Source organism: Manduca sexta, chromosome 9 (assembly GCF_014839805.1).
Source record: "Manduca sexta isolate Smith_Timp_Sample1 chromosome 9, JHU_Msex_v1.0, whole genome shotgun sequence".
NCBI classification, from domain to species: Eukaryota; Metazoa; Arthropoda; class Insecta; order Lepidoptera; family Sphingidae; genus Manduca; species Manduca sexta.
Window position 1 is genome coordinate 1,150,603 of NC_051123.1, and position 12,927 is coordinate 1,163,529.

The 12,927-nt window shown below is 35.5% G+C and overlaps 2 protein-coding genes across 3 annotated transcripts in view; one reads left to right on the forward strand and one right to left on the reverse strand.

The window, feature by feature from the left end:
• Positions 1 to 12,927, reverse strand: part of LOC115455645 (GPI transamidase component PIG-S) — an 82,393-nt gene that overhangs the window by 31,112 nt on the left and 38,354 nt on the right. The window contains exon 1 of one of the 2 annotated variants that reach the window (XM_030184297.2): positions 751 to 867. The exons of the other annotated variant lie outside the window; for it this stretch is intronic. Within the exon in view, the coding sequence (XP_030040157.2) occupies positions 751 to 760 (10 nt within the window). The 5' untranslated portion in view covers positions 761 to 867. Of the gene's footprint in view, positions 1 to 750; positions 868 to 12,927 lie in introns of those variants that run through there. 2 annotated transcript variants of the gene reach the window in all.
• Positions 851 to 12,927, forward strand: part of LOC115455644 (protein I'm not dead yet) — a 65,527-nt gene continuing 53,450 nt past the window's right edge. Inside the window, exon 1 of the mRNA XM_030184291.2 lies at positions 851 to 1,065. The gene's annotated coding sequence lies outside the window, so the exon portion shown is untranslated. The remainder of the gene's footprint in view (positions 1,066 to 12,927) is intronic.

Genomic DNA, 12,927 nt, shown 5'->3' on the forward strand with positions numbered 1-12,927 from the left:
CGCGAAATGCATTTCAATTTTTTATTTAAAAAATAATATTTTAATATCGTATGGTGTTCAGAGAAAAACTTTTTATATAAAAAGAAAGCAATACCATCTGCGGTAGCTTTATAGTCGTAAGCAATTTGAATAAAGGTCTGGACATGAAGTAATATGTCATTCTTTTCTTTAGTTCGATGTTATGAACATTTTGAAATTAAGATGTCCAAACAATGAAATAAACGTAAATCTTCCAAGATACCAAAATGGACTAGACATAAACTTTTAAGTGTGAAATGCACTCGTATTTTACAAACGCACGTCAAATCATTAGGGCCTCTGCGAGATTAATGAAGTTCCTCAACTCTCTCAGGGAATGGAAAGGAATGTTAACGATTTACATTCTACAAGCATTTCAAAGTATAAGACAAGTCAATGCGAGTAGTGATTTTAATAGTCAGACACAGTATTCTTAGCGTTTGAACTTTAAGCTTTCCTTATCACCAAACGTCCGGTAGCAAGCAGGTATAACCAGTACTTATCTCATACACATATAATATACCAAATACAGCAGATTGAATTTATTTATATGTAAGAAGAACATCAACAATTATTTCCTTATACTCCAAGCTAGCACAAAATGAAAAATAACCTCAAAATAGCGCAGAGCCCCGTAACTTACGAATACGAACACCTCTATCAGCTACATCACTACCAATTGCGTCTGAAACAATCAGACGCTTAACCTCATCACAAAAGTCAACCACTAACCTGCGTTCATCGAAACACGCCTCCGAAACCAAGAAATATCAAAAATAAATAGGCCGAACGACGCGCTCTCCGTGCCCGCGGACTGGACTCACTGTTTAGAAAAAAAAAGAAAAAAACCAGTGGCCGCCAGCCAGCACGTTCAGTGTGCACCCGCGTCGCGAGCAGGACGCTCGTGCGTACGCAACAATTTCCCGCCAAACACATTTTACGAAGTGTGTATAAATTTTGAGTTGAAACGTAGTGAGTTATTTCCGTCTGCATCGTACTTGATTGTATCAGTATTCGTGAGGATACTAAGGATATTAACCCAGTTCGGTGAGTATTCCATATTATTATTTTTTTAAATTACTTTTTAAGTCACAGAAGTTTCAACCTTGAGGTCCAAAAAATATGTCGGATACAGACAAATGACACTATTTGAATATTTAAATTACAATTAAGGAACTGCACGCAGTATATAAAAACGTTTGGGTGCTACGATCGCAGATTACAATTTATACGCAATATAAATAACATATAAAAACCGGTTTTGATGTCATAAATTGAGATCAATAAAATAGAAATAAAATATTATAATGACGCAAGATGGAGACAAAAAATAAACACACGAAGACATATAAAATGCTGATACAATTTAAATAATGATGCTAATGACATTTCTATTGGTACATCACTTTGCATACAATAATGTGTGACTTTTATTTTTCAAGTATACAACCAGCACTTAGTTAATATTCAACTTGGGGTCAAACTTACGTTGGACTTAATTAGAATTTTAAAACAGCAAATTAAAGTATTATAACTAACCAGTGGCCATTGTTATTTTGACGTGATATGTATGCCAAAATAAACGAGGAAGTGTTTGACGACATACCCAATAATATGACAAATAAAACATATTGAAGTGACGACAGTATATCTTAAAACTCCCAAATGTTAACACTACTATCAGAAGACGTTAATTATCCTCCCCTTGTTCTTATAGTAAAACTTCTTACAAATACTCAAATCAAGATCGATTCATTTAAATAACTAATATTAGTTTATTACACGTAATATATTAGTTAAAATAAAACAAAACAAGGAAAATGATTTATAAATGGGTACCAGACGAGAATTTTAAAACATTCAGCTCTTTGAAAACGTACAATAAACTTTACCTCATTCAGATTCATAAACATTGTTCAAAAACTGTTTAACGTGATTTGGTAAAGTTATGCAACTGAAAGTGATATTTGTACATTTTTAGTAAATAAGACTTTAAATCATTTGTGGTAATGTCTAGATTGCAAGATCAACTGTTTCTTCTTTAGTGGAACTAATGCAATAACGTATGATAATTTTTTTACGTATGACCAAAACTCTTCATGGATTCAATTGTAGCAATTGTACGAAACAATGCCTGTAAAAACTGCTGGTGGTAGGATATATTATATATCCGCCTGGATAGCGACCACCGTACACAAGATGTTAAAACTCGCCATTGTGGCCCAAGTAAGTGTCGCGTTCCGGGATCAGCCTGTGTATAACCAAAAAAAACTCATGCCAGACCTAACAACGAATTTGACTTATTTATACATGGTATTTATAGACTTAGCAGTCTAGACCTCAGTATCACATAATTTATTAAATACTACGTTTGTATCATTCTGACCAGATCTACATAAAACGAATATAAATTATATTAAAGAATCTCGCTAATCCAGTATCTAAATTTATCTAGACATTTCAACTTGCGAATGTTGATCTAATAAAATATATATTTTATCTAATAAAATTAACTGGTTCCCAAATTCTTTATGGTAATAAACTAGTAAACCATTAAAGCACAAATGACAAGAGATACAAACGAAAAAAAAACATTATTTTTATATTTCTTACAATCTTCACAATTTCCAAAGTCAAGCCTCAGTAGGCCATTAAAATTTCAAAAATGCATCTGCCTTTATATTCCCTTTCATAAATCCATAGAAATATCGTCAGATGTCCACCAGATTTGACGCTATTGCGTGATCTCATTGCAAGGACAAATCCAGCAAGAATCGATATTCCTCACGTATCGCAACAAAGTGCGAATGACGAAGCGTAAACACCGTCTCTTATTTCTAGAGCACGAGATTAAAGTTAATGCTGTCGAGTCTTTTTATAATTGAAAGAAATGAACGCTGTTCACAATTAATGTTGACCCTATCTATTGCACGTCAAAAGACTTGCATCGAAAATTCTGGACCTGATATATGGAGAGCGGTTATTGATATCTGTTTGTTCATACTGAAAACGAAATATTAATATAATAGACAACAACTTTCTGCCTTATTAAGACTGGCTCGATGGCTTAGTATGGTATGACTGCAGTGCTGGGGTGTCGATCCCGGATCGGGCAATGTGATATTAAAATTTTCTACTTAGTAACAGCCCAGAGTCTGGAAAATGTGTTCGATATGGCGATAGGCTTGGCCCCTATCACATCATGGGACGGAATACGCATGGTGGATGCATCAGTTGCGCCTCTGCCTACCCCTTTGGAGATAAGAGGCTTGAGTGTGTTTAGACGCCATCTTCCATTTAATATTACTTGAATTTTTATTTTGTAATTATTTGATTTAAAGTGTTGGCTATTATTTTATAAAGGAATAAATCTATCAATTGTCATACCAATTACATTCCTTGGCCATATCGGACACAAATTCCATGATACTGAGTAGAAAAACCCGATATAACTTTCCCCGACGCGGTGTCAAACCCGAGACCTCAGCACAGTAATACATTACGCCACCGAAGCAGTCAAGATGGCGACTGTCATCATTAAACTACGTTTATAGTTCGAATTAATTAATTTTATCGCCATTTAACTGCAACATTATGCACGCTGTCGAGGAGCCGTAAAATCGATACGATTCAAGAAGCTACGCGTGTCTAATTGATGTGAATTGTAACCTTTTTGTCGTTTGCAAATATGGCTTGGGCTTCGATGGCATACGAGATTTTCTTTTTAAACACGCGTAATGGCATAAAGCTACTACGTGTAGGCCATATCTGAAAAAATGTTTTACCAAATGGATTTCACTAGCAGTGGCGAAAGCTGAAATCCAACACATATAGATACTAATATGTGAATGGCGTCTGCAAATCACTCGATAATAATTTGAATCTACATAAAGTGAAGCCGACAGGAATCGGGTTATATGAAAGAAAGAAAGAAAGAAAAGAAATTTATTTTGCAACAAACACAAGTTACATTAACATAACAGACAAACAAGCGAAACAGACAAAAAAAAAAACTTAAAACTATGTTTTGTCACAAAAAAGGCACCAACTCAGCAATATGCTGACAATGAAGCCAGCGCTGATCTTCCGTTGGACATATGGACCCATCGCCAACGGTTATTAGAAATAAAAAACTTATTTATTTATTTAAATGCACAGAGATGGATCATAGGATCCCTATTAGGAGTATAAAAACTATGTTTGATAGTCCCATATCATAAGAGACGGAAATAAGACTGGAGGCTTTGGTAAAGTACAAAGGCCCTACTGTTATCTCTCCTGGCAGATACAGACGTGGTTTTCGTGAAGTATTCTTTATAATCCAGTACTACTTCAACCCTATTTAGAATGGTGCCGAGACCGAAAATATAGGTAATTCAACTAAAGTTGTTTACACGTATACTTACGATAGCTAGTTTTTGTTTGTTCTGTGAGTAATAAAAAACTGAAAGTTTGATCTATAAAACATTCGACTACTTGTCGGAAAAGTTTTGAATTATCTATTTATATAGTCTACTTCCATTAGTAGTAAACTTTCCATAACTTGTTTAACGATATCGACTTACTAACTCTTAAGTTAGCTATGCCAACGTACATTTCCATAACTATAAGTAGAAACAAGAAAAACTTTAAGATTAATACCGATCCTTAAGTGGCATTAAGACTTGACTCAAGTAATGCTCGTCCCACGGTAAGCACTGATGGTCTGCTGCAGTCGTTAACTTAGTATTTTAGACATTTAGATTAGTCTAGACTGTAAAAAATGCATAACTTGTCAAATATCAGTTAGTCGTGTAATCATCATTAAGAGCTGATAGTATAGGGATAACCACACATACACACACTTATGCCTTTTATGCGTGAAAGGGTAGGCAGAAGCATAACTGGTGTACCCACTTTCCACCGTGTCTATTCCGTCCCATGATGAAATAGGGGGCGAGCCTATCACCATACCGGGCACAAATTCCAGACTCCGGGCTGATACTGAGTAGAAAAACCCAATAACACTGTCCGACCCGGGGATCGAACCCGAGACCTTAGCACTACAGACGTACTGTAATACAAGTACGCCACCGAGGTCATATATGGATAACCATCAAGGTTTAGAATTTAGTCACGTAAACGAGTGAGTATATAACTTCATACTAAGTGAACTATTGCGATTGTTTACAAGAATTATGTACTATTTCATAATATATTAGACATTCAAAATTTTGAAATAGAAACCATCATTTATGAACTCTAATGAGCCCATCATAGAATACACAATTACAAAGTTGTATTCAAGTTAATAGTAATTACCTTAAGTAATCACAATAAAAAAAAACAGTAAACTGTGACTAATTGTTGACAATGACCAAGCATTTGCGATAAACATGAAGTATCCTTGCGGGGTTCGAAAAGAGGTATTTACGTATAAGGTATAACATAAGTAAAGAAATTAATGAAAGACATTCTAAAGTTTCAAGAAATGTATGTTTAAACTTCAGATATTCAAATTAAGATTGTAAGCGTGGTAAAGGAACATGCCAAGTGGAAAGCCATAGTCTCTGCCTACGCCTAAATAACATAGTGCTGTATATTGAGACACGCGTGTTCTACTCGATTACAAATAGTACACTATTATATGGCATAGTATTGTTTCCTATGAACTCACTAAGATAAGATTGTTCGACTTTGACATTCTCCTTGGAACTGGGAAAAGTCGGTTGTAAGCCACGGCTTCAATTAAGCGGGACAATTTTTGTGAGATCCTTAAATATGTGTTTTATTTCGGGGTTTTACTTATACTATGTTTAAGACGAAAGCCACAAGATACGAACTTAATGTAGTTTTTTTTTGGGTATCGGACCCCACAGTTACCATCGGGGGAAACTCGCGAATGGGATACTCAGGGGGGAACTTAATGTGGAGTTAGGTTTTTATGTGTAGGTAATTATTGGCAGCAGTTATTATTTATATTTGTTAGAACAATCTAGTGTTTGTAAATATTGAGGAAAAACAAACGTAATATGAATCACAGTGCATATGATAGGAATAGCTCGCAAATTGAATGAAATATGGATTTAGACACAAGAAAAGGGGGGCCTAAAGTTAAAAATAAGACACAAACACTATGAACTGGAAACGAGAATAAAAGGACTTAAAAAATTACACGAAAAATGAATATTTGAAAACGTTTTTGCTCGTTAACATGGAAACTATATTAAGACATAAAACAACAATCTACCATTACATCGTAGGGCCTACAATGTCCTACATTAGTCAGCAAGAAGCCGGATAACGGTAGTTCGATTCGCCGCATCCAGACATGCATATATGTCATACACATTTTAACCATCACATAAAGATTCAAATACACACTCACGCTTTATCCTCGAGGGGGTAAGGTAGAGGAGCAACTATTAGACCCTTTGTTCACCATTGTTTTTCGTCTCAATATGATAGGATATATCTCATAGTATTTAAAATTGTGAAGGTGTTAAGACATTGCTCTACTCTTCTTCTTGACGTATCAGATTTTAGAAACCATAAATCTAAGTAATAATATAGTTTATAATGTCCTTTGACTACGAAAATAATAGACGTTTCGCACTACAGTTTGCCAATAAATACAAAGATACGGTACCTACTCCGACTTAATCATACAAAATACGTGCCATATTAAAAATATCAATCCTGACATCATTCTTCACGTACCCTATAATCATTATGAATAATAACCAAAAACGTTGACACATATTTTCTTGCAATGCATTTTCCTGATGCACAGGGAAAATACATTACTATCAAACATAGAAAGATATATCTATTGCATAATCATAATGATTTCTCGGAAAACTAAAGGAAGAAAGATAATGTTTCACGTTCGGCAGAAACTGATCAACAGGAAAATTGTTAACCTTCTTAGGTAATTACTTAAGGTTTTGATTCAAGGCCCTTCAATCAACTTGATTTTCAATACATGTTTGCAATGTTTTTTTACAATTGATATAGTGATTAGGATCAAAATTATTACAATGATAGGGGTCCTTGTCCTTAGCTAGCCTGCAGATTTGATTAGATATAGACAGTTCAGTAAATAACAAATAGAAAACAATTGTGAAACAACATTGTTGCATTATGGCCACTTTCTATTAGTGTACCCATTTTATCTTGCCCAAGCTGTCTGGTATCAAAAGAAATTCCACAAACAGTCTCTTCATCTCATGATCCTACATTTGTATATCCTTTGGTATAGTATTGAACTTATCTACGGAACCAAAACATGGCCTCTCTCTATAACAGATTTATAAGAGATCCGCGTACCCCAGCACGCCATGGAACAGGCCATGTTAGGTAACCACTCCGTACATCGTGCGCTAAGCGTAGATATTCGACATAGCATTAAAGATATGCATCAACCGCATCGCCAAGCTGAATTGGAAATGGGCGGGACATTTGGCTAGACGGGACGACGTCAGGGGAACCAAGGTAATTACCGAATGGTACCCGAGGAACTGTCATGGTGAGGAGACCAGCAGCCCAATGGTTACATGATATCAGATAAGCAATGAATGTACAGGACCGGAAAGAGTGGCGTGATAGAGAGCAGGCCTTATATCTAGTAGTGAGTAGAGACGGGCTGATTTCATGATTGTTTTAACCTAAGTCACGGCTACCCATGACAGTAGCAAACAAAACACATAAAAATACAATGTATATGCGGTTCAAACATGCCAGCATAATTGCTTAGACTGGTGAGGGGTAATCATCTCTCGTAAAAGGACATTATCCGGAACTCACTCCGCTTAACATCAGGTATTGGAGTCACTTTGCTATGCCCGAATTAAAAAATAAAACATAATTATAAACCACTGAATTGTGAACAACGGTCGTCATCCTTAAACATTGGAAGTAAAAGCACAATTTCAAGATAAATACAAATTTACAACACAACCTCCAGACAAAATATATCAATGTTTTACGATAACTATTCACACGTGAAACAAGTATTGTCCCATCGGCTAACGAAACATTTGTGCAAATAAGACGCTGACAATGAGAGAGAGAATATGCGTATAATCGACAAAATTAAAACAAATACCGTGGAACTAACTCAGATTATGAATAAAGAATTTATAAGAAAAAGAAATGGTAATGCCACGACATTATTTTGCATTTTGAGGAGTTACGCAAAAAACACCTTAATTAGCATTTTCACCAAACTAAAAATTACTTTTTCTCTCTCTCTCTCTCTCTCTCTCTCTTGTAATTTTTGCCTTGTCCGAGAGAATCAACGATTATATTTGAATATATCGTTGTTACAACCTTTTGTTGACAAAAATTGTAGTTTGCAATAAATTGTAATTGAAACTTTTACATAAGTTAGTATTATAATAATATAATAATAATAATAAACGTTTATTATCAAAAGGTAAGTAATATTGACATCACTATACAGCGAGTCTTGAACTAAGCTTAGCTTGTATCTCAAGACTCTTACAATTTTTACTATTTTACCATTATACTTATGTTCTAGGTTGTTGACATGTAACAGTTTATTATAAAGCTAAGCTAAGCTAAGCTTAAAAGCTTGGGTATGCGCGCGCGCGCGTGTGTGTGTGTGTGTGTGTGTGTGTGTGTGTGCGTGAGTGTGTGTACATGGGCGTAGTTTTTATTCGCATATTATATTATAATGTTTTCAGTTTCGTGGTAAGACATGTGTAAAAAGTTTTTCTTTAGTATTTGAGTGCATTGGGAAGTTGTACAGTTTTTAATGTTAAACAGTTTTGCGACTTTGTTATATGTGTGTGGATGGGAAAAGGCAGGGAAGGAAAACAACTTACGAAGGTAAATTTGATACGCGAAACGTTTCAACGATTACAAATGGAGGCAACTTATTACCAAGGCAAAACTGCACTTGACGTGTAAACTGCATTAAAAATATCCCATCGAGATGCGTGATTACTCGCTGCCATAATTTTGCAGATCATGGTGAATTAATATTACTGTTTTTCTGCTTTTTGTATTATGAAGGCAGAGATCTACTTTAATGTATTAAACACCAATCCTTTAATAGTAACATAAGGTTCAAATTTGAACACAACGGGATGTATAATATTATGTTTATGAATTAGGCAGGTCTTCGTCTCATAACACGTGAGTTATAAATTACCAATGTGCAAATAAAACTTGTCTAGACTTTAATGAAACTAGATGCAAAGCTGACGATGTCCACCCGGATTTGGGTTCACCTGTATTCGTGCCATCGCTACCTATATCTACATAACTAAATAATTTAAAGCCATTATTCACTAGGCAACAATTGAAACGATGTCGCTGTCGCCCAACTTGTTTATAGTGGTGTAACACGACGCGCAACATATTTATGATCATGGAAAACAGGCCTAAAGTGAAAATATATTATGACATTCATCCGACCTATTTGTTCTTTGTTACAACGTTTTTTATCTCTCTATACTATTATATAAAGCTGAAAAGTTTGTTGTTTGAACGCGCTAATCTCAGGAACTACTGGTTCGAATTTAAAAAAAATATCGAGATAGACTATAGACTATACAACCATCACGCTATGACCAACAGGAGCGGAGCATCAATGAAAAATATTGTAAAGCAAATTGTTCATAAGCGCTACTCTAATCAAAAACGAACTCATCAAAAAAAGTCCATGTTGTTAAACATGACGAGCAACATTATTTTTCAGTAGTAAACTTTATGTTGATAAAATTATTGAATTCACCGTATTGAATCAACAGTCAAAGAAAGGTCATCGGGATACGTTGCTCTCGTTTCACTCGCATTGTGGCCACGCATACATTCGGCTTTGATGCATAAATGAATCGGATTGGCTTATTTATTGTGAGTTAAAATAGCCAAGACAGAAAATATATCGTATTTTAAATGTGATTTGCCCTGAGGATTTGCCGCCATTTTCAATAACCGATTGCAATACATTTGTACGTTTTATTTCAAAAAGGGACCAATCAGAAAGTATTTTTGACATGCGTACAAATTAGTTATTTTGATTGTTTCATTCTAGGAATCAGATTGAAGATTGAGATTGGGATGAAGCAGCATTCAAAGAGACAAAGAGAATCAAAGATGAATGTTTACAAGTACAGGCCTACTACTAAACTGACATGGTTATTAAAAAACAACTCTTTTAAGTTGTATTTGCGCTTATAGTCGCTTGCAGTGTAACGTTTACTGAAAGATCATTGTTACTAAACCTGCAATTTAAATAACAACTTTAATTCCACGAGGAAAAATACATTTCTGAAAATTTACAATTAATTTAAGTGGTATGTCAAGTATTCAACAACATGACCGCAAACACCCAATATCATTTATCGGAACACACCTACCATTGCCCTGGCTCTATAGGTGTACCAGCGGTGGCGAATACTAAATATTAACGAGTTGTGTCCACGACTTCGTGTTCGTGGATAATTATTTTTACGATATCAGATTTTAAACAAAGCTTATTTCTGCTCATGATAACACTCTGTCTATTATCGAAAAATACATAAATATCCGTTCAGTAGTTTGGCAAATATGCGCTGACGAAAAATTTTAAAACATAAAATAATTTTTAAAGTTGCTGATTTGTATTCCATAATTATTTCCTAGTAATTTCTTTTTCATTACCTTATTTCATATCAGTGATCAGGCCTACTGGGTTTTAAAATAAAATAAGGTAAAGGTTTAATGAAGGCGACCTATCTTTATCAGGTTCTATCCATATTACAGTATAATGCTGTGGTTACTGGTACAATAGCACATACGTCTCGTATCCCCGCAATGTGTATCCCATGATGTGACAGGGGTGTGCCGTATCGGTCACAAATTCCAGACTCCCGGCTGATACTGATTAGAAAAACTCAATATCACTCCGACATGAGAATCAAACCCGAGACCTCAGCACTACAGTCGTATTGTAATACAACTACGCCGAGGCACTCAACCACACGTTTTATAATCAATTGAAAACAAATACCGCATGAAGCAGACCTATTCCACAAAAATCGTACCTTTTAAATGCTGACTCAATTCACAGGCATCATGTACGCTATATTAAAAATAACGCATGACGGCACACGTGATCAGTCACACATATTACAAAAACGCATTTGCAAATGTAACTAAAGGTCCAAGGATATAGATCTATTTCTGTCATTGAAATAAAACATAATTCATTATTTATTTCTGCCGTCAAGCGCCAGTATGCAAATGGTTTTTCGGCAAATAATCACTCCACTAAACCTGTTTATTTTATTACAGAATCTTGCAGAGGACTAGGTCTGGTGATTTTAAGTGATTATCATTCACATGGATAAGTTGTTTGCCTTAACAGAGGAGACTAGGGATTAGGAAACAGTTCTTGGTCTTATGAATATCTCATTTACCATTGGCATCATCGCGCAACCTAAAAGAAACGTAATGGAAATTAGGGAAGGGCTAGGGTTTATATGGGCTTCTGGATGTCGCTGGCTCACGATTACAAGGTTCTAAGTCGCATTTTTGCATGAATTGAATTATATGACATATGCATGCCTTGCTAATTAATAATTTTCAATAATCCCGAAAAATAAATAAAGGGCCACCATGATACAGTCTATTAAATTTTTCCTAGATAAATAAAAATTAACTTAGGATTTTGTAGTAGCATGCCAGCGATATCTTCTTTATCTTACAAAACGCAACAGTTAGATGTCAATTCAATTCAAGCTTGTAATACCCGGTTGAGATGGTCCTTCCATGCTGTACACATAGGGACGTCTTAATTAACCAATCTCACTCTTTAATTTGTTCATAAGTAGACATTTAACGTATCGAACTATTTAATAAATAATACATGAGCTGCCATTTGAGCTTCTGTTGTCTGAGTTGGCGTTGTATAAAGAATAAAACACAGCTCTCCAAAACCGTCATATGCTGTAACTTAAGATATCATTTGAGATGTTGTTGATATATGTTTATTAAATAGCCACGATCTTAAGATGCTGACTTTAACACGGACACGGCAATGTGACCTCACTGCACCTGATGGTAAGTGGAGTGGGGTCCAATAAAATGTCGACTGACGAGAGATGATTACCCCTCGGCAGTCGATACAATTATGCCGGCTTGTTGGAACCGGATATACGCAGGCTGATCCCGGAATGAGACACACGTGGGTTACTATCGCGGCTTTAAACACCTTGTGTATGGTGGTAGCTATCCAGGAGAATATAAAATATATCCTACCACCAGCAAACACTTCGGAGCAAAATTCAGTTGCATCTATTAATACAGCCTAGAGTCTAACTCTCCAGCGTCTCGAGTAACTTGGCCACACCTAAACTAGTCTTAATGTGGAAGAGTAAATAGAATATAGTATTAGATCTTAGTAACTAGAAGTGTTACTAGTCCATACCAGTGGCGAAAGATGAAATTTTCTGACAAGGAACCCGACGTAACTTATAGATTTTAATAATATACATAAATACGGTTTGGAAATCTTTCTCATAATAATTAGATTTTACATAAACTGCGAAAGGGAAGCCGGCAGGAATCGGGTTATATAGACAGACCCTTTCCCACTTGTTCCCACATTTAAAGCCGCAACGAGGTTTCTCGAATCAAATGGAGCTAATCTGTGCCAAGAGCCAACACATCAGGGGCATCGTGGCCCTTTGTAAGAGAAAGTGGTTCGAAGTTCAAAGACCCTTTATTTCTCCGAGTATGTGATTTACTTAGCGTTCAATTGAAAGAGCGGGAATGGATGTTCTCATCACGGATTTGATCTGATTAAAGCGTGTATTGTTGGGTAATTTATACACGGCTTTATACTTTCCATGCACTCAACATTAAAAAACTAAGGCACCTGACCCTCATGGGTGCATTGAACTTTGTGTCCAAAATCAT